The sequence below is a fragment of the Phascolarctos cinereus genome, unplaced genomic scaffold (assembly GCF_003287225.1).
Source record: "Phascolarctos cinereus isolate Bilbo 61053 unplaced genomic scaffold, phaCin_HiC Scaffold_2;HRSCAF=192, whole genome shotgun sequence".
In the NCBI taxonomy this organism is placed as follows: Eukaryota; Metazoa; Chordata; class Mammalia; order Diprotodontia; family Phascolarctidae; genus Phascolarctos; species Phascolarctos cinereus.
Window position 1 is genome coordinate 103,047,523 of NW_027555625.1, and position 23,392 is coordinate 103,070,914.

General features: G+C 35.5%; 1 protein-coding gene across 1 annotated transcript in view; it reads left to right on the top strand.

The window, feature by feature from the left end:
* Positions 1-23,392, top strand: part of EML6 (EMAP like 6) — a 295,107-nt gene that overhangs the window by 185,590 nt on the left and 86,125 nt on the right. Inside the window, 8 exon segments of the mRNA XM_078149518.1 lie at positions 79-216; positions 1,988-2,244; positions 4,326-4,538; positions 7,831-7,998; positions 9,025-9,131; positions 11,375-11,493; positions 12,210-12,396; positions 14,813-14,918. Of these exon segments, the coding sequence (XP_078005644.1) occupies positions 79-216; positions 1,988-2,244; positions 4,326-4,538; positions 7,831-7,998; positions 9,025-9,131; positions 11,375-11,493; positions 12,210-12,396; positions 14,813-14,918 (1,295 nt within the window).

The window sequence follows — 23,392 nt, forward strand, 5'->3', positions numbered from 1 at the left end:
TTCCAGCTTTGCGTAGGTCAATAATTTTAAGAAATTTGGTACTGAGAAGGAATGAGTTGATATCGTTCTTGCGCTTAGATTGTGGAGCCTTGCTGATCACGCTTTGATTGCCCGCTGTAATATGGAAGAAGCAGTACGCAGCGTATCGTTCAGCCCAGATGGATCTCAGTTAGCACTGGGAATGAAAGACGGGTCTTTCATTGTCCTCCGAGTCAGGTACATTTAAGAATCAATAAATGATGCTCATTTTTTAAAAATTAAGATTTTTTTTCTGGTACCTAAGCTTAAGTGCCTAAATTTTTAAAGTACAAATCTATTTGAATAGAATAGTACACTAGAGTCAAGAACAAGTCCAAAACTCCATTAGGAAAGGATTTCATTTATTCATTCAATACATATTTGTTAAGTACCTACTATGTGCCATGCACCATGCTAAGCATTGGGGATACAAAGAGAGGCAAAAAACAGTCTCTGCCCTCAAGGAGTTTATAATCTAATGGGAGAGACAACATTACAAAGCAAGCTATATACAGGTTAAATAGGAAATAACGACATGAGAGAAAGCACTGCAATTAAGAGGGGTTAGAGGGCTTTCTGTAGAAGATAGGACCTTATTTGGGACTTAAAGGAAGCCCAGGGAGGTCAGTGGTTGACAAAAAGAGGGAGAAGATTCCACGGATGGAGGACAGCCAGGTTGTATGCCTGGACCTGAGAGGTGGAATGTCACATTGGTGAAACAGCCAGTAGTTTAGATACAGAAGCAATGTAGCTGACTTAGGGGTTAAATTGTATTTTTAGTCATTTTGAATAAAATATTCCGTCTACTCATCATGTTGAAGAAGACAGAATCTTTTGACTCTTGCTCTTTTTCTGTTATTTGCATTTACTAGCTGAAAGTTACCACTTCTTGTTATGGTACACATAGACAATTCTGTAAAGCAAAATCCTGCATCGCCTCCCACACCCACACTGCCTAAATGTATTCTTGGCACACTTTATTGCATTAGATTCTCATTATGCGTTACAATTAACTTACTATTGAATTGGTATTTAACATTCCCCTTCTCTGATTCATGATGTGTGAAGGAATTGTGGGGCTAATTAACCAAAATTTTCTATTTGATGGATTTTCTAAGTAAAGATATTCCAAAATATCCACTTATGATAGCAATTAATTTTGATCAAAATGAATAATAACACTTGTAGAAAACTAGTCAGTTGAAGAAAATATTTGGCATTTTGTATATGGAGGTTATATTAGTCTTGATGAAAGAGTCTTTGACTCAAGGGACACCTGTCAATCATAATATGTTTAATATGGAAGAAAACAGCAATGTTGAAGTTTTGAGTGAGGGTAGAAACTCTTACTAAAATCTGGTCAGAGTACAGAAGTAATGCAAATAATTTGATGTCTATATTATAACAATGATTTTCTTACATATTGATTAAATATTTATAAGATCACGTCCAAACAATTCAACATTTGAAAAGTAATTTCCTTATTCCTTTGGGGGGGGGTTCTTATTGTATATTTTATGTATATTTAAAAACAGTAGTGCTATGCCATCCAGCTTAAGCGATGCTGTCTACATACTCCTAGAGTTTTAAAAGACAGGTTACTTTTGTGTCTACTGTCTACTGGTATTTTTCCCTTACCTGTGGAATTTTTTCAAATCAGATAATTAATTCTGCAAGGTCAGAATAAATGTGCTATTTATAAATGAATAATTTTAGGGGAAAGCATTATACAGTTGAACACTGAAACAAAATGCTTTGATATTCACAGATTTAAAAAAGATAAGCGATGGCTTAAAGTCGTTATTATTAGTTTTTTAAGGTAAAAATTTTCAAAACCTTTCCTCAAAATCCTTACATTTCTGAAAACTTCTTTCCCATTCAAAGATACTTTCTCTGCCATATGGATGTTTTTAAAAAATATATTTCAGTTTGCCAACTTACAGGATTATTTATTTCCTTACTGTTACAGAGATATGACAGAAGTGGTTCATATCAAAGACCGAAAGGAAGTAATTCATGAAATGAAATTTTCTCCAGATGGTTCTTATCTTGCAGTAGGGTCCAATGATGGCCCAGTGGATATCTATGCTGTTGCTCAACGATATAAAAAAATTGGAGAATGTAACAAATCTTTTAGTTTTATTACTCATATTGACTGGTCTATGGATAGTAAATACTTACAAACCAATGATGGTGCAGGAGAACGATTATTCTACAAGATGCCATGTAAGTAATGCCAGAAATGATTATACAACCATTTCTCATCTGTTAAAGAGTCGATGACTCATGTTGTAATTTCCTGTGTCTTTGTTTCTCCTCTTCCTCTCTCCTGCTGCTTGCTTTTTGTTCATTTCATTGCTCATTAGCATCTCCTCCAAAATATGGGTAGGATAAATAAAACCAGTTAGTTTTACTTTGTCTTCCTCTTTCACAATAGTTAGGAAATAGGAATATGGTAAAAAAAAAATAGCTCAAGTTTTTAAATTATCAGTGGTTTTTAATTAGTTTCACTCTTCTTATATTTCTGTAAATCATTGAGAGTTTTACTATGGTATAAATAATAACAAATTGCAAGGAGCAATATTGTTTTAAGGGGAACTTTGAGTGACTAAGTCATTTCAACTATTATAAATACACAAATCAAAAATAAAGGACATATGAAGAAAGATGCTATCTGCATTCAGAGAAAGAACTGATAAATAGATGTATGTATAGAATAATTTCACATATATGTGTGTGTGTGTGTGTGTGTGTGTGTGTGTGTGTGTCTAATGGTAGCTATCTCTAGGGTGAGGGAGGGAGAAGGAAGAAAAAAAGGAAAAAAAATTTACATGATAACTGTTGTATGTTTGGAGGGTATAGCAAGTTGTCATAGTAGAACTGCAATTTCATGTGCAGTCATCTTTTTATTGTACTGTGCTATGGAAATGTTTGTTTTGTTCCATGAATTGAAAATAAAATAATATTTAAATAGCAACAATTTTCATGGATAGAGTAATTTCTGTTAGTCTATCATCCATGTTCCCCACAACAAGCCTGAGAGATTGTGAAAGAACTTTTGCCATTTTGCTGATGAGGGAGCAAATGCTCGGGGAAGTTAAGTGACTTGACTTTGATCTCCCAACTATTTAGTGATGGAGCAAAGAAATTGATTTCTGCTAGTCTTAATGCAGATCTCTGCTAACACAGGGTCATCTAGGGGAAATGACTAACTGGTTTCACCAATATGGAATAGCCTCAGGTCAATATGAGGAGCTAGAACCACCTAGTTGGTTTCATTCCTAGTCTGCCTTTGGCTTTTATATGTATCTTCTTCAGAATCAGAAGCTTTTTTTTGGTATGCTATACCAGAACCAGAATATAGCACAGGTGGTATAACATGTACATATACAGCTAATATTTAGTTGCTTCATATTAAAACATATGTATAAATGGGAGATAATATTGTCTACTTTGTTTATTTGGAGGTCTTTCCTTGAGCAATGTTTAAATTTAAGAAAGAAAATTTATTTAAAGGAATTGATTTGTGTGAGTCTAAATCTTAACTTCTAGTAATCTCTTGATTATCTAAATCACCTTTGTTAATCACTTCCTAAAATTCTCTTACTTATGGAGAATGAAAAAGCTAATAGTTGCTGAAATTGTATAGATATATGTGTGTATATATGTATATATACATATAAATATTATATACAAATAAATACACACACACAGAGTCTCATGACAACCATGTGAGGTGGTTATGACAGAATTTTATCCCCATTTTATAGAAGAAGAAATTGAGGCTCACAGAGGTTAGGTGATCTGATCATCAAGCCACTATACTATATTACCTCTCAAACTTAATTTTTTCTTAAGAAGTGGTATATTTTTGCTAACTACAACTGGAAAAATAGATAATTCAACAAAATCAGCTTCATTATTATGGCAAATTGCTGTATCATCTATTTTTGAGTGATGATGCTAATTAGATTGGACATTTAGTATTATAACAGATGTCTCTCTCTTTCCTTATCTAAAATACATATTCATCAATCAATCAAATAGTGAATAAACGTTTATTAAGTGCTTACCATGTGCCAGACACTGTGCTAAATGCTGGATAGATGTTTACAGATGCTTTCTTCTGTAACAGAAGAAAAAATTCATAAATACATAAAGGAATTGGATTCCTATGATATTTTCTTGAATTTATGAAATAGAAAAGTTTTTCAAACCCTAGCTCTTAAGAGACAAAAATATACATTGATGGAATAAAAGTATGACTTTTTGTTGAAATAATTGACTAGTGGATTCATTCTTTTCAGCTGGAAAACCCTTAACAAGTAAAGAGGAAATCAAAGGGATTCATTGGACAGCCTGGACCTGTGTGATTGGGCCTGAAGTGAGTGGAATTTGGCCCAAATACAATGACATTACTGATATCAACTCAGTAGATGCTAATTACAACAGTTCAGTGCTAGTCACTGGAGATGACTTTGGACTGGTTAAATTATTTAAATTTCCTTGTCTAAAGAAAGGTAAGAAATTATAATTTTGCATCCAAGGAGGCAAAACCTAATATTTTGTTGACTTTTTACAATGCCATACAGATAATGTCTATGTATGAAACTAAGATATTCTCTTCTTGGGGCCAATTCATAAGAATCTTTCAAATATTTATCCTTTAAAATCACAAAAATGAAATCTGTTGTATATCTGTCCTATACCTACTGAACGAGTGCTCATTCACTGCTCAACATATCTGAAAATGTTCTTAATGACTCTGCAAATAAAGACACAAGGATTCAATCTAGAGTTGCCACTGACCATTTTATAATTCAAAAGCCTAATTTAAAATTTTACATTATAAAATAAATCTCTTTTGCTTTCTGTCATAAATACACCTCTCATTACAAAATGTCTTTAGGCTACTCTGCTCATTGTCTTTGAAAGAGAGAGACAGCCTAGTGTGGTGCAAAGAGCATTGGATTTAGAATTGGAGAGTCTGAGTTCAAATCCTACCACAGCCACTTATTACCTGTGTGACCCTGGACAAATTGTTTCTCTTTTGGCCCCTACTTTCCTCATCTATCAAATGAGATGGTTGGAATATATGACCTCCGAGGTCCCTAGTAATGCTAAAGCTATGATACTACTATCTGTGCTCTGCAGAGCACACTTGTCAGAGAGACAAGTCTTAAGAGCATATGGGGGATAATTGTAATCTTTGAGCAAATAAGGTGGACTTGAGTCACACCTAGGAGTTCTTAAGGGGATACACACAAGACCACAAGAGGGCAGACTGAGAGAAAGGAACAGAGTGTAAGATCTGAGCAGCAATAGCCACAAGGAAACACTAAACTAGAAATCCTTGGATGCCAGTCATTTTTCCAACCTCTATTACATTATGAAAAAAGCAAAGTAAATACATGCAAAGCTATCTTGCTAAAGCCTAGAAATTATGCTGTGGTCCTACTACTGTTTGATACATTTGATTGAATCCATGCTAGAGCCAAGGCATCCATGACGAGTAAGGATCCAGATTCAGTGTTTCGATCTCCAGGAAGAAATCAAGGTCATAAATCCTTCAAAACACTGTCTTAATTACTCTGTTTTATACCAATGTGGGTTTTTATATTAATTTGCCAAATAATTACCTCAATTCTCTATTTTGTATGGATAAACAATCTCCATGATCATTTGTATTCCTTAAATATGACTTTTCTGAGAATTTTCAACTAAGTGCCCTAAAATCTTATCTTAGAAGAATTAATCACCACTGGCTGAGTAATCTTTCACATCACTTTTTTAAAGTAGAACAAGGAATAAGAATAAGAAATGTAATCACAAATGTATTTTTCGTTAAGCTTTTTGCAACCAGGTATTTTATAAGCTGTTTTAAAAAAAAAAAAACAGCAACTTTATATTAAAGCAGTGCTTGCTTATCATGAATAATAAAACTGCTGCCATGGCTGATTGACAAAACTGGTATCAATTTAACAAAATACTAGGATTAAGACAGAAGACAATTTTAACATACTGAAAAAAAAAATTGACCAAATTCCAAATTTCATCTGATAGGCTAGCTAGATCCTGCTAGATGAGTAAATTAGGTTCAGAATGTAAGTCAGGCAGTTTGGGAACTTCTTAACTCCTTAAAATTCACTAAGTACTTTTCAACACATTGGTAGTCTTGATTATTAAATGTCACTGAAACTATGGGAAGAAGTAACACTTTTTGAAATGCCCAACTTGCTGACAAGTACAGATATACACAATTACCCAGTCTAGGAGTTGGTAGGGACTTCAGGGACCATTGAATCCATCTCATATCTGAACAATAACCCTCACTACAAAATACCCAGGAAGTGGTCCTCCAGGCTTTGCTTGAAGTTCTCCAATGAGGGGAATCTATCATTTCCCAAAAGAGCCCTTTCCACTTTGGAATTGTTGTAATTATTAGACGTCTTTCCTTACATCAAGCCTAAACTACCTCTTCCACTTGCTACCTGTGATGAAATGGAATGAGTCTAATCTCTCTTCCATGTGACAGTCCTTCCAATACTTGAAAATAACTATTCCATCCACTCTTAGTCTTCTCTTCTCTGCATTGCACAATTCATTCCTTCAATTAGTCTTTCCACGGCAGAAGGTCCAGCTCCTTCAGCAGCTTAGCTCTCCTTCCTTGGAACTTCTTCAGTTATCAATGTCCTTCCAAAGCCTAAACACATTATGCTAGATTTAGTCTGACTAGGGCAAAGTAGGATGATGCTATCATATCCCTGGTTCTGATCTCATTGCTTTTCTTAATGAAGCATAAGATCACCTTAGCTTTGGAGACAACTATATCACACTGTTGACTCATGTTGACCCTGTTTTCCAAATCTTTTTCCAAAGTTGCCTCTCCATCTTGTACTTGTAAAGTTGATTTTTTTTGAACCCAAGTGTAAGAGTTTATCCCTATTGAATTTCACCTTATTATAATCACCTCAATGCTCTAATCTGTCAAAGTCTTTTTGGATCCTGACTATCCTCCAAAGTGTCAGCTACCCCCCCCCCAGCTGGGTATCATCTGCAAACCTGAAATGCTTGCCAGGGGATACAAATATATGAAATACAATTATTCATACAAAAATATGAAACAGTTATTTATCCTCAGGGAGCATACATTACACTAGAGGCAACAGAAGCAGCTCACATAAATGATTACAATCATTACTAATGTCATTATGTGGATTTACTGTGTAAGTTTTCTAGTTATCTATGATCTGTGCCATTGTCAATAATTTCCTCCCATAATCAATCAGTGCTGCTTTGTACCTTTATTTAAGTCTTTGATAAACATGTTCAACAGCACAGAGAGAAGTAGACATCTCTACACTATTCCATTAAAGGCAGACACCTCTTCAAGGTAACATGGAGCCATCAATGAGCTATTTTGGTTATGGCCATTCACCCCTATTCTGGTCACATGACTGACTAGCTCATCTGTCTCCTCCTTTCCCCAAGAATACCATGAAATATTGCCAAATGCTTTGCTGAAATCCAGCTTCTTCATCTGACAGGATATGGCCTGCTTTTGTACCCTTTCACTTTCATAAATCCATGTTCTTTGTTGAATAAAATCAATATCATTATTTTGCCTGCTGGAGAGGACCTGTTAAACCACTCATTCTTTGGTATTCATTTGAATATCAGTTATATACTAGGCAGTATTACTTTCAAATATATATGCAGATTTTGTTCCTCCAGGTGAGGTGTAGCTATCATTTCATTTGATCAATGAACTTATAATTTACATAACTATATTTTTCCATATGTGTATTTCAGGAGCTAAATTTAAGAAGTATGTTGGCCATTCAGCTCATGTAACGAATGTCCGCTGGTCGCATGATTTCCAGTGGGTATTGAGTACAGGAGGTGCTGACCATTCAGTTTTTCAGTGGAGGTTTATTCCAGAAGGGGTGACCAATGGTATCCTTGATTCAGCATCCCTGGGTAAAGTTGTCAAAAACATTTATTTTATCTCCTGTTTTTTTAAAAGTTATAACATTTGTACAATAGGTACAATAGTAATCAATGAACATTTATTAATAAGTATTATAATTATTCAATTCCTTCAGTATTTATGACCAACCTGGAGAACAGAAAACAAAGAGACAAAAAAAAACCCAGACATCTAGCTTTGAGGTTGACTATTATAAATCAATGGGCTATTTCTATTATTTTTTTTTAAATCTCTTTTTAATTCCATATCCAAGCTACAAGTACAAGGGAGTCACGACGACTGTCATTTCTGAAGGGAATGTCAGTGCCAGGAACAACCACCAAACACTACATGTCAAATTAGCCTTAGAACTAGTGTAACTTGTGGTGGTGATGAATATGAATGTTTGATGGATTTGATGACTAGCAAAGCACTGGTTACAATCTGACTTATGTGTCTTTATTTATATTTGTTGTGATATCACCAAGACAGATGGGCTATAAAACTGAAAAAAAAAAGTGACGAAATGTTCTTTTGGAAGTTGTTCTCTGGTAGTTTAGGCCACAAGCCATTGCTGGCACTAGGTTAGGTATTTAAACAGAAGAATAGAGTGTTACTTCATGAGCTACAAAGTTGGACTACCCCCATCATGCTTGTTGCTGTCTAGTTTGACTTGAAATTCTTACATTTTTCCAGAGCCAAGTCATTTTCCAGCCATCAGGAGGAGGCTGTGGCCCCTGGAGTCTCTAGCTCATAGTCATATGTGAATTTGTCTAGCCTGCTTTTGGAGAGTGATTCAGAGCTGCTGAAATAAAATTGGTAGTACAGAACAGTGAAACTAAAACTTAACAATATGTTAAAGAAAGCAAGGTTTAAAGATTTTACTTTAAATGACAGTCTTTTTTTTTTATCTTCTAGCTTTTTTTTTCCTTGACTGGGAGAATTTAATTGTAGTGTTTTTAGCTTAAAATTCTGTTTAAATATTTTTTTAGTTTGGAGATACAGTTAGATAATTAGCATTATTTATGTTTTTGCAGAGGGTGGCAATGATTCATACAGTGAAGAATCAGATTCGGATTTATCAGATGTGCCAGAGCTGGACTCAGATATTGAGCAAGAAGCTCAAATCAACTATGAGCGCCAGGTCAGTCAGGGTGGTGGTAGGTGATTTGCACTGGCTTTAACTCAGTTTGCAAAAAAAGCGTCTGGCCCTTATGCTTAGGATTGTTAGGAAAGAAGTTAGGAAATATTGTCTATTATTTTCATTTAATAAAATAAGTTTTGTCATATCATGCATTTCACTAAAGACAAAGTAGAAGTGGGAGCAGAGATTTCAAGGATTAACCCAACACTTCCTGTATTTACTTCGACACATTCATTTGGAAAAAAAAACCCCAAGCCCCACACTTTTCTATTCCTGTAGCAGGTTTAAAAACAACAACAATAACCAAGCATCATTTTTGTATAATTTTATTTTGAAGCATATTTTTTCGTAGTTTTTAGTGTAACCAACCTATAATTCTGGCCTGTCTTAACTGGTCTATCAATTTCATTAGAGTGAAATCCTAGACATAGTATACATGATCCCTATAGTCAGAAATTATTTCTAATAGATATATTAGAAAGTTATATCCAAATTAAATTTAATTTTCATGGAAATATTTTTCTTTAATAAAAAATTTGTTTAATGTGAAAAAGAAAGAAGAGAGAGAAATCATAGAGCCCAGAGGAATCTTTAACATTATTTAAATGTTAAGTACTTTGATAACAGTAGAGTCTCTCTACTTTTTTTTCCTTTGAGGAAGCTGGATAGTACAGTAGGTAGAGTGCTGGGCCTAGACTCAGGAAGATCTGAATTCAAATGCTGCCTCAGACACTTATCAGCTGTGGAAACCTTGGGCAAATCATTTAACCTCTGTCTCAGTTCCTAAAACTATAAAAGGACTTGAGTAAAAGATACACAAAATTAGTGTAGAAAAAAATGCATTGTATTCAGATTGTATCAAGCTTTAATTTCGAAAGCACCTGACACATACTATTTCACATATGTATTCAAAATTCTGAAGTGTCTAGGGATTATCATCCCGATTGTGTTGTTGTTCAGTTGTTTTTCAGTCTTGCCCAACTCTTCATGACTCCTTTGGGGGTTTTCTTGGCAAAGATACTGGAGTGGTTTGCCATTTCCTTCCCCAGGTCATTTAACAGATGAGGGAAACTGAGACAAACAGGGTTAAGTGACTTGCCCAGGGTCACACAGCTAGTAAGTGAGGTTTGAACTCGAAAAGTCGAGTCTTCCTAACTCCATACCCAGCACTCTATCCACTACACCACTAACTGTCCTACTTTACAAGTCGGAATTTTAGATTCAGAAAGGTTAAGTGAGTCCATCAGTAATGAGTGGGAGAGCCAGAAGTAGCATCTAAATTCTTGATTCCAGTCCAGTATTCTGAACTAGATTTAGAAGTTCAGAAGAATAAAGCACAAAATGTGTATGAGCACATCTAGTGGAGTTTGATTGTGATGAGCTGACAAAAACAAAAGAAATTCAGATTTGTGGTTTGTTCCAAACTTTCCTGACTCAGCTTACTGACTCTGGGTTTGGCAAAAGAGTGACTAGCCTGGTGATTTTTTTTTAAAGATTATGATCAAATCCTGAGTGATATCAGCAATCTATTTATGCTTCTTGTTTCTTTTAATGACAAAATATAATTAAATCAAAACATCTTATCATATAGATTAGAAACAAATTTATTTGATAAAATTTTATCATCAATTTATATAAAATGTCATCTTGGTTTGACTTCAGTACACACACAGTAAGCAATAAATAAATAGTATGAAATTGACCTTTAGGCAGTATACAGAATTTGGGTAAAGGCTAAGCTAAATAGATCTAATTCTATAGCTCAAATATTGACCTTTTAGAACATATTAGAATAAAAAAATGAAGATAATTGAAATTCTGAGAACTCCATTCCTTAGATTCATAAATTTCAAATCTCAAGCATTTTAATTAAAGTCATTGAGAATTTCCTTGGAAGGCTTTATGACAATAAAACAATTGTGTTTCTATTTCTTTACCTGTTAATTTTTGTAACTGGTTTTTTTAGAATTTGCTAGTAATTAAATTTGGTACTTTTTGATGTAAATTGTCATTACCAAGTCCATAATAAAATGTATCTGAGAAAAAATAATAAAATTTCAAATCTAGGAGCTTGAGAGACATTCAGTGTTAAGGATTACATCTTGGCAGATACCTATCCCTTATGTCATTTCAGTAAACGTGGTTTTGAAGAAATTAAAGATTTCCTGATAATGATAAAGAGAAACCATTCTTTATAAATCCAGACAAGGATTTTTAATTAAAAGTTTCCATTCTTCCTTAAGGTTTACAAAGAAGATCTACCTCAGCTGAAACAACAAAGTAAAGAGAAAAACCATACTGTGCCCTTCCTTAAAAGAGAAAAAGCTCCAGAGGACAGCTTGAGGCTCCAGTTCATTCATGGGTATGGTGCCCCCTCTGTGGTTTCCCTCCTCTCTTTTCTGTTTTCTTTCCCCCACTTTTTATTTCTTTACTTGTGTGCCCTCAAGGCATCAATGTGTGCACTGCCAGCCTCATGTAATAGACATCCTCATCTATGGTAGAGTAATGTACAGCCATCTTCCTGACTCTTAAAGATGGTAGTGTTGACCAACATGTGGCTAAGTGTCTCCTGTTCATACCTTTGGAAATCCTGCTCCCTCAGACTATGAAGGTGTGTCCAGTTGCTTCAGTGCAATTTTAGGTTGCCTACCCAAGGCACGATGAAATAATTTCTCAGATTCTGAAATCACTTTGCCTTGTTAAAATGTGATCATCTGTAGATTTCTCATATTTCTGTTATACTTTTTTCCCCTAGGGGAAAAGAATATACATATGTAGTTACCTCCCCCAACCCCCACTACTTCCATTTGCTCTCTGCCTCTGTTATATCTGTACCTTTCCTGGCAGTGTTTGTTAAGCACGCTCAACACCAGGGCAAGTATTTCTTCCCTGCATTACTGAACAGTAGCCTCTCTCCCTTTTATATCCTCTTGACAGGTGGTAGAAACATGTGCTGCTCCACTAGGGGCAATAATAATTTAACGTGCTACCTATGCTTTTTGAGAATTCCCTCTCGATTTATTTGCTTCTTGTTCAATTAATTATGTGTTTTGTGGATTTTTTAAAATATTGTTCCAGTTATAGAGGCTACGACTGTAGAAATAATCTGTTCTATACCCAAACCGGAGAGGTGGTCTACCATATTGCAGCCGTTGCTGTTGTGTATAATAGGCAGCAACACTCCCAAAGATTGTATCTTGGACATGATGATGACATCCTCAGCCTAGCTATTCATCCAGTGAAAGACTATGTAGCTACTGGACAGGTAGGTACCTTTCTTGCGCAGACCTGAAGTGTTATTCTTCACCTTTACCCTCAAGAAAAAAAGTAATGTATTTAATTTTAGCTTCAATTTATATATCAGATTTTATAAAATTTGCTATCAACAGATAACAGCCTGAAAGTCGAAATGAATATTTGTTTGATCATCTCATTGTTAAAGATAGATTAAAAGAAGCACTGTTCATTTGGTGAGAGCCTTTTAGGATATCCTAATCCAAAATCCTGGTAGACATAAACTCATAGAAATAGACAGACAGACAGAAACAGAGACATAAAAAGGCATAGATGTAGACATAGAGAGACATAAAGACAAACAATCCTTTAGATTGTGAGCTCCTTGACAACAGGAACTGTCTTTTCCTTTTTCGTTTTCTCCAGTGTTTAGCATGGTACCTGGCACATAGAAGATATTTAATAAATGCTTATTGACTGACATTGACATAGACATGGACATAGATATAGATATCGATAATATAGTCTCTGTGGAAGCTATATGAAAATTATTTGTAAACTAGACTGATTTGTAACAACCATTTACAAACATTCTAGGAAAGCAATATGAAATTCCACTCATTTACCTTTTGAATCTTATGGTGAAATCAAATTTTACCTGAATCTTTTCTGGACTACCAGAATGGAAACAAATCATCCCTCAAAATTGGGTCTTTCTGTACCTTGCTAAACAACTAATCATTTTAGTCAATCTAATTCAGAGGTGTCAGAAAATCAGCCAAACATTGTTTGCTTTCATTTTGGCAAAACCATCATACAATTGACAGTATTTTTCCCATTTGTAATGGGTTGTTTAATACTACATGAGTTTCATGCTTTTGTTAAATTTAAAATGAGACTTTAGGGAAAATTTATATCACAACTATAGTTCAGTATCTGAGTAGCAAATTCCAAAGAACTGGCATATTTCTTGTACGAGTTTCAGAGACCAAAATAGGATAACAGAACACTAAAGATTTTAAGGGCTATGAGATGCAGTTGTTGGAAGTTTGGGGAGCTGGTAAGCTGCTTCATTGCAATTACAATGAAAAATTAGACATTATATTCATTAGTTGCTATGATGAATTTTATGAGATGTTGATACTGATTTGCATTTGTATTCCTTATTTTCTCCATCTTTCTTATGAGTATGATTATGCTCAGTTTATAAATATTTAATAACTCATCTCTTTAAAAATTGAAAATAAACCGAAGACTGATTCTTGACATTTCTTAAAATAAATTTGCAAAGCCCTCATGAGCTATGTGTTGAAACGGGCCTAGCTAGCACATCGGCACCTTCCTGAGTCTAGCAGCTACCTGGTGATGATGCCTGGCTTTTTTGGTGCACTTTAATGTGTGGGCAATTTCTCATCTACTATGGTTTGTTCATTACCCTATTGTTATTAGTTCACATTCCTAAAGAAGCAGCTGAATGACAGGGGTTGAGTTTCCAGGAAGGGGAAAAAAACATTTCCCAGTAGGAGAAGCCAAGTAATGTTCTCCCTTGGGTCCACCACTCAAAAGTACTATTATTTTGGAGAGAAATACTATGTTGACTTTTTTCCCAGCCCATATGTAGGCTGTCCTGACTGAGAAGAGGGTGTGCAAGTAAAATATTAGGCCTACCAGTTTGGAACCTCAGAGGAGGTAAGGTAGGTCATTTTCTATGGATAAGAGAAACGTAATATAAGTGGAAAGAGTCCTAGTCTAGGAATGAGGAGACCTGTCATTCTTTAGCATGGTAACCAAGATCACAGCTTTGCCACTCACTCTGTGTGACCTTGGGCAGGTTACTTCACCTCCTATCTATGAAAAGAGGGACTCAGCCTAGATGATTTTGAAGATACCTTCTAGCTCTACATTCTGTTATTCCACTTGTGATACCAAGTCACGTAGCTTAACTAGGTCTCGGTTTTCCTCATTTGTAGAAAGAGGAGATTGGACCAGATGATCTCCTAGCTCTTTCCCATTCTATAAGTCTTTGTCAAGAATATGGTTGCTAATTTCTGACCTCATTTAAAGCCTAAATGAGTAAAGTCCTTCATAGTAGGCTTTGACTCTTAATTTTGCCAGTATGGGTGCTACCTCTGCTGATGCAAGCGGAAGTCCCATTCCATCTTGATAGACTTTTTTCCATGAGTTGCTGTGGTCAAAAAATTAGTATCTGAGTGGCCAACCTTCTGGTCATGGGCCTTTCTGAACTTGTCTGGAATGGTCCTGAGGTGACAAATATGTAGTTCATCCTCATTCAAGGCCTTTCCAGCTTAGTAGGACCTGGTTGTGCTCTGTTGGCATGACTTGTGGTATTGTCACCTTCATCCTAGAAGACACTGGAGTTTAATGACTTTAATGAGTGATTAAGATTTGTTGTGAAGTAGATAATAACATTCACCCTGTAATTTAAGGTTGGAAGAGATGCTGCTATCCATGTATGGGACACACAAACTCTAAAATGTTTGTCGCTGTTAAAGGGACAGCATCAGAGAGGCGTGTGTGCTCTGGATTTCTCAGGTAAGCAGCAGTTTTACATGATATGAATTTAAAAATGAGCATTATGTCAACTCAGATTTTTTTAAGTCCTCATATTTTAGTTAAATCCTGTTTCCAAATAAAGATAAATTCCTTGTGTGTAACAGTTACAGGAAACTAGAAAAGAGGTTAATCTTGTGACTTCTTTGGGAGCTGTATATACGAATGTCTCATAGAACGTCTGGTCTCTTGAGTACTGTCAAAAAAAATGTAAATGATAATTTGGAGCCTAGAGCATACTGTGCTATGCACTCACCTGTGCCTTGTGAAATCCAAGGAGCTGTTACTGTTGAGATAATTCATTGTAAATGTTTGGCAGTGGCCCAGGGCATACATTCCAGCTGTCCAAGTCAGTGGGGAGCCCACCACCTCTATTTGGCAATATATACAACCAGAGGTGTAGATGCCCATTGAGCATGAACACTCTGCAGCATTGATACTTTGGAGAGAAATTTGATGGGGGAAGGGGGCAAGTGACAGAGAATGGAACTGAAGTTTCACCTCTCGAATATAATGTCCCAAAAGCCTTAGTTGCAGTTTTAAGCTCAAAACTATGACTTTGGGGACACCTTGTATATATTTGTATGTGTATATACATATATATGTGCCCACTATGTATATATACATATATATTATATTACACATATTTTTATATATAATAGCACTGCAGAATATCAAAAATACAAAATGAATGACATTCTTCCTATACTACTTTTCTTTCAAAATTAAAAAAGAAAGCATCAAGAAAGTTAATCTCTAATATACTTTGAAAAAATTACTCCTATAAAGATTGCTTAAAAATCCAAATGGAGGAAGCCAGGATTTTTAATTTTTATTTGTGCTATATAGGAAAGAACTACTGGACTTGTTAAAGTCATAAATGAAAGCAAAAAGGGATATGATAACCATTTATTAAGCACCTATTATGTAGTAGGGACTGTGCTAAGTGCTTTACAAATATTATTGATCCTCACAATGCTGTGACGTAGTTGCTTTTATGATCCCTATTTTATAATTGAGGAAACTGAGGCAAACAAAAGTTAAGTGCTTTGCAAAGTCACCAGCCTTACTTTCTCCTCCTGAGCCATCTGGGTCCAGTGGCAAGACATAGATTAAGATGACTGGAGATAGACACCTTGGCCTTTTTTAAGCTAAGGTCTTTCCCAGGTCTCAGTTTGAGTGAGGCAATGCCCTTTCAGTGACTAAGGCTAGGTAAGAAATAAGGCAAAGAGTAGTCTTTTTTAACCTAGTCAGAAAAAAAAAAAAATCTGGGAGGGAAAGACCCTCTGGGTTTCTGGCTAGAACAGTTGCTATTTACATTCACTCTGGGCCATCAGGGCCCAAACTATGACCATGTGGGGCTTGGGCTGGGACCTATTGTTGTCCAATCAATGAGAGCCAGAGTGAATTGTGTTTAAGGCATGGTCCTTAAGAAAGAAATCTAGCCAAGATATATTGTGAGGTTTCAGAGATCCAAATTTACATTCCTTTGGGCAGAGCACTGGGGTTGCACAGCTAATAAGTGTCTGAGGCTGGATTTGAACTCAGATCTTCTTGACTTTAGGCTCCTGATACCATGCCACCTAGCTTCCTGAGAAAGTTATGTATCTCCAAGAAACCAAACTTGATGTTACATGCTAAAAGTGTCTTGCTAAACATTTTAGAAACCAATTTTAAGTTATATTTTAGGGAAATACTCTCACTGTGATCTATGGATTAGCTTCCCAGATGAATTCTAGTGGGTTGAATTTAGCCCACTCCTATTTCAATTATCTTTTTTAAACTGCATTTGATCCCAATTGAAAATGATCTTAGGTTCTGGGGCAGCTTTGAATCTCTAGTGTTAATAAAGGTAGAGTCAAAAGCAAAGAAATATTAGTCTCACATGGGAAATTGTTATGAACATGCTTAAGTCACAATCCAGAGTGGTAGGAACATGCTATGAATTTCCTATGTTCAGCATGTGAATAGCGTTGTTTCAGTCTGTCTAAGAATTAACTGCGTATAAATCAGTATCCTAAAGGTCCTTGTAGCCAAAACTCATGTTTGAATTTGATTGAGCTGTCAGCTCATTGACTTGATAGCATGCATGTCTCTTGATTAGATGTACATAACGATAATACAAAGAAATCATCCAAGAATTTTAAGGCAGGCAAATTAGATACTTTTTAACTATAGTATATAAAGATTATGAAAATATCTTTTCAAGTACAAGATATTATCAATTAATTCTTGTACTTTTCTAAAGTAAATAAGAAAACATTTCTTATCAAAACAGTTTATACATCTCAAAACATTTCATTTAGGCAGCTAGGTGGCACAGTGATGTCTTAAAGTTAAGATGATCTGAGTTCCAAACCTACCTTAGATACTTACTAGCTCTATGATCCTGGGCAATGTATTAAATCTCTCAGCCTCAGTTTCCTGATTTGTAAAATGGGGATAATAATAGCACCCACCCCCATTGTAAAATTAAAATGAGATATTCGTATTATTTGTAAAGTGCTTTGCAAACCATAAAGTTCTATGTAAATTCTAGCTATTATTATTATTATCATCATGCAAAATAGCCCACAGAATAGTATAGTGGACAGAAGACTGAATTAGAAGGAAAAATATCAAGTTTCAAGTTCAGCTTGTAACAGATACTAGCTGTGTTATCATGGGAAAATCACTAACATCTCAGTACTCCAGGCAACTTTCTAAAATCTGTAAATAACCAATAGGTTGCTGATATATGTTGATGAAGGGAGTTTCCACACCTGGAGGTCCCTACAGGATTAAATTCCCAGTCTAGACCTCTATTTTTAAGTACCTATTTCACAGAATTAGATGTCCCAAGTAAAATAATGTATTTAAAGCGTGATGTGGACTTTAAAGTGATATATAAATACTAGCTATTATTATTACAGGGTCAGGAAGAAATAGACTTAGGGTATTTAATGTCCCATGTGAATTTGCCATATCCAACTGGAAAAAAGTAACATATTTTTGTGCTTGTGCTAGCAGTTAGCAAAGCAATTATTCCTACAAAAACAGAAACCTAAATTAGAAAAATTTAGCTGTATAAAAATTTAGTATCTTGAATATCACTCCCATTAAAAGAACACAGCAGAATAACATTAAATTAGACAGAGATACCATTAAACAGCTAACTTGCTCTCTCAAGATCTAATTCAGAGAGTTTATGTATATTTTATGAACCTGAGTAGGACACCTACTTATTTGTCTGTTGGGTAAAAGGCTCTTTTTTTAAATTGACCTTTACAGTTGGTATTATAAGCTTTCAATTTATTTCTAAGAACAATGAAAAAAAACATAAATAATTAATATGCACCGGCTTAGAAAGTGTTGAAAAGGACATTACCTATCCCTCCAAAAAATAATTGACAATGAAAAATGCCAATTAACCTTATAGGAAATATTCCACATGCAAATGAAAAAAATCAAAGTCTATCCATTCCCTGGTTGTTTCCAAATAACTGAATACTTATTATCTCTCATGTCAACACAGCCTAAGTTTTCATGATGCAGGAAGAAAAAATGCCTGTGAATAAGAGATATAGTAGTTAAGGAACCTACACATGTGTACTGTTTCCTGTAACGCTCATAGAGGACAGAAAAGGGGCATCACAAGGAGGCTAACTCTGAAGTCTGGTATTATTGTGTCAGTGGATGGGATTCCAACCTTCAGAAATTCTCCTGGGAGAAAAAAAGAATGAAACAGTAAATGCCACTTACTACAAGTCATCTTGAGGAAACGTGAATTTTTTTTTTCAAATCATCATCAAGAAGTATTGAGCTTCTACTGTGTGTGTGGTATTGAACCAAATGACCCAGCTGCTGTGGGTACAGATGCTGTTACTAAGAGAAAAGCTTTATCTTTCATTTTTATAAGCTTGTATCCTAAGGACACACATGAAATAATGCATATAAAACATTTTAGAACTTTAAAACTATACATAAAATTAGTTATTATTATTATTATTGGTATTGTCACTATAGTTGTTACCAAACCTTAAGTTGAGCAAAATTTCTATACAATCTCAGGTTTTATATCGATTTTTCATGTACATTTATATTTAAAAATAGAGTTGATATAAAAGACCAAATCTTAGGCTAAATCCCTCCAAAAACATTTTTTTAAGTATCTTGTGTCAATCACTGTAGTTAGGGAAGGGAATAAGCATTTATGTGGAGTCTGCTATGTGCCAGATGCTGTGATAAGTGCTTTTTACAAATATCTCATTTGATCCTCACAACAACCCTGGGAGGTAGGTGCTATTATTACTTATATTTTTATAGTTGAGGAAACTGAGGCAAACATAGGTTAAGTCACTTGCCCAGGGTCATATTGCTAGTAAGTGTCTGAGGCTGCAGTCAAACTCAAGTCTTCCTAAGTCTAGGCCTAATATTCTATCCACTGCACCACCAGCTGCTCCCAGTATCACCAATAGTTGATATTAATGTGATCTCTCTCATGGAGTTTCTTTTTCTTCCTTCCTTCTTTCCTTCCCTTCTTTCTTCCTTCCTTCCTTCCTTCCCATTCCTTCTATAGCAGTTGAAGGCATGCTTCATCATCATTTTTGTCTTCAGTTTTGTCAGGAACAACCATGTTATTTGAAAACCAACTGTGAGCAGAAATCTGCACTCGAGATGGAATTAGAGCAGAAGGGTGAGATAAGTCTGCTCCTTCAAGGAGCTTAGGGACTAAAAAGTATGTCAGAACACATCAATAACATCAATGAAAATGGGAATAAGAGAAATATGCATATATGGAAACATTATGAATTATAAGTGTATGGGAAGATACAGAATCATGAAGGGGGTAACTGGGAATGATTAGGATGGCATTACTTATCACTTTGGAGTCATAAAAAATAGATGTCAGTATTGTAATTCTATGAAAAATTTTGCTTAGTTTAAGGCTTGATAATGATAATAATGATTGACTAGTGATATTAACAATAATAATGATAAAAGACTGTATGTGCCAATTTAAGATTGCAAAATGCTTTTCATGCATTATTTTATTGGATCCTCACTACAATTACATAAAGTGGGTAGGTACTATTGGAATAATAATTATTTTTATAAATATTAATTATAATACTCATAAACTACAATAGTATAGATATAGAGGATAATTATTATATAGAATATAGTTATAATAATTATGTTATAATATATGATGATGTTATTGTTAATTATAATTTCCATTATACAGGAGGGGAAACAAAGTCTCAGGGAGGCAAAGTATCTTTCACAGAGCCATAAAGCTAGTACTTGTCCATGTTGGATATCACCCTAAGTCTTATTGACCCCTAATAATTATGTATTTCTGCATGATTTCAAATAGTTATGTTGAAAACATATTTGAAGGTAACATTTCCTCGTCTGTAAAGTGAATGGACTAGATATTCTCAAAGGCCCCGTCTAGTCCTGAGGTTCTGTGATTATTTTCATATTCACTCTCTGATAGTGAGTTAGGTCCCTGGAAATTGTTAATGCAATTTCTTAATTGCTTCATTCACTAGAGAAGAGTATTTTAGGCATAGTGGAGAATTTTTACTTAACCTAGATTTCTGTTTTCTTCTATAGTGAGCATGGCTTCCCAGAGGAAACACCAACATACCCTTCCAAGCAGTTTTGGGGAGGGGAATTGGGAGAAGGAGAACAATCAAAGACCGAGCAAAGGTCCAGGACTTAGGTCATGTGTCTGTGTAACAGTCTAACCAGACAGGTCCCAGACTAGTGGAGCAGTGGAACAGTCTTTTCAGACAGGTGCCTCTATATTCAGAAAAGAGAGATGCATCCCAGGGTGGATTGGGGAAGAGCCATTTGGCATATGTAGCAAACATCTGAATGTCTTGCTACCCAGTGTCCTGGAAAAAGGGGCCAACTAAGTTGACTCCAGGTAGAATTAATCACAGCTTCCCTCACAGCAGCCCCTGCAGCCAAAGAGCTTTGGCTAGATTTTAAGCAATGGTCCTCCTCTTTATAATTTAGATACCAAAAGGGGGCAACTAAGGAAGGCTTTTTTTCACTATATGCCAAGGAAGATTTATATGCATGCACTCACTGCTTCCATTTCACTTCAATTAAATTAAATACAGCAAGCCTTAAGCATCAGCTGTGTGCTAGATTGTAGGATACAAAGATAAAATAAAACAAGGTAGCTGCCCTTAAGAAGCGTATTAGTATAAAGAGGAAGGGCAGTTAGGGGCACAGTGGGTAGAGTGCTGGACCTAGAGTTAGGAAGACTCCTGTTCCTGAATTCAAATCTGGCCTCAGACACTTACCAGCTGTGCAACCTTCAGCAAGTCACTTAACTCCGTTAGCCTCAGTTTCCTCTTCTGTAAAATAAGCTGGAGAAGGAAATGGCAAACCACTCTAGTATCTTTGCCAAGAAAATCCCAAATGAGGTCACAAAGAGTTGGACACGACTTAAAAACAACTGAACAACAACAACAAAAAATGAAGCACGTTATTTAAGGAGAGAGAGATCACTATATGAGGAAAATGGCGTTCAAACTGGATCTTAAAGGAAAGATTTCAACTAATGGAGATTGTGAAGGGGTTTAGGAAGAGAGAGGGAGGTGTCGGGCATCCATTTCAGGTGTGGGAAGCAATGTTACCAAAGGTAGTAATATAGGAGAGGGCAGAACCATGATGGAGTTCAGTAAGTATTCTAGTTTGGCCCTAATGTTGAGTGAAAGAAAGGGAGAATGTGAAATAAGGCAAGAAGGGTAAGTTGGAACCAAATGTAGAGAGCTTCAAATGTCAGAGTATGGTGTTTCTATTTTATTCAAAAGTAATAGCCAATTTTAAATGGTAAAAATGGAAGAAAAATTACAAGGCTTTGATTAATGAGTTTGTGAAGAAGTGGAGGCAGAATCAAGTGTCTTATAAATTAAAATATAATTATGTAATAGTCTTTTAATATTTAAAATAGATGTAGTTTCTGTATCTAAGGTGTTTAAGTCTTGTAGAGATAAACTATAGATAATAATTTACCCAAGATCACTAACCCAGACATTTCCTGTAGTTGTTATAGGGCCTGTGGTATTCTCTTTGAAGCTGATAAGTCTGTGGTTTCAAAAAGAGGCCACAAATAGATATCACAAACTCAATTTTTTTAGTTAAAGATGAAAGGCAAGTCAGTCATTACTATGAATTGCCTATGTTCAGAAATTTATGTGTGACAAAATCCAAGAAAGGAGACATCCTTAAAAACCATGGCCACAGATGTTCATATGCAGTGTTTATTCACAAAGTATGGATAGCAAGTAAGATGAACTAGATATTCTAATACAAGGAAGCGAAGTTGACCCCATGGGTATCACTAAAACTTGGTTGAATGAGGCCAGTGCCTAGAATATGACTCTGGAAAGTGTATCTTATTTATTACAGGATAGGTAAGGGGTGGACCTGGATAGCATTGTATATTAACAATATGTGAGAAAATATAGGAACCTGGCAACAAAAGGAAGTATAATGCAGAGTATTTGGGGAAAGCTCAGTGGAAGCAGAATCAGGAGTAGTATTGTTGTCTGACTATATTACAGACCACCTGGACAGAGGGAGAAATTAGATGAGGTCAGGAAAATAATAACAAGCCTGGAACAGAGGTATGATAATCAATTCAATCTAATTAAATATTGAGGGCCTCATATTCCAAGAATCCCAATTCAGTCTTCTGCAACGTTGAGACGCTCTGAATTTTGGAGTAGAAAGGTGATAATCCTATTGTATTGTATCCTGATCAGACAACATTTTGAGATCCAAGTACAGTTCTGGGTATCACATTTTAGGAAGGTCTTTGATAAACTGGAGAAAACCCAAAAGAGAGCCACCAGAATTGTGCAGGGCTTCAAGTCCATTTTATGGAAGAATCATTGGGTATTGGTAATTGGGACAAAGGTAATTGGGATGTTTAGCCTAGAGAAGGAAGGACTGAGGGTGGTCATGATAGATGTCTTCAAGTATTTGAAAGGCTGTCCCATGAAACAGGGATTAGACTTGTTCTGTTTGGCCCAATAAGGCAGAATGAGGAACAATTGGTGGAAGCTGAAAAGAGCCCACTGTAAGACCAGAAAAACTTCTTAGTTTAAGCTTGAAAAAACAATTAGAGCTGACTTGGGAAATAGTGGATGCCTTTATTCCCAATGAAGAGAATGTTGAGCCTGGAGTCAAGAAGACCTGAATTCAAACTCAGACTCAGATATTTACTAGCTGTGTGACCTTAGGCAAGTCACTTAACCTCTGTCTGCCTCAGTTTCCTCAACTGTAAAAATAATAATAGCATCTACTGCCTAAGGTTTTTCTGAGGGTCAAACAAAATAATATTTTAAAGCGCTTCCCTACCTCTTCCTCTTAAAGTTGGTTCTTGGGGCAGCTAGGTGGCACAGTGGATAGAGCACTGGCTCTGGAGTCAGGAGGACCTGAGTTCAAAT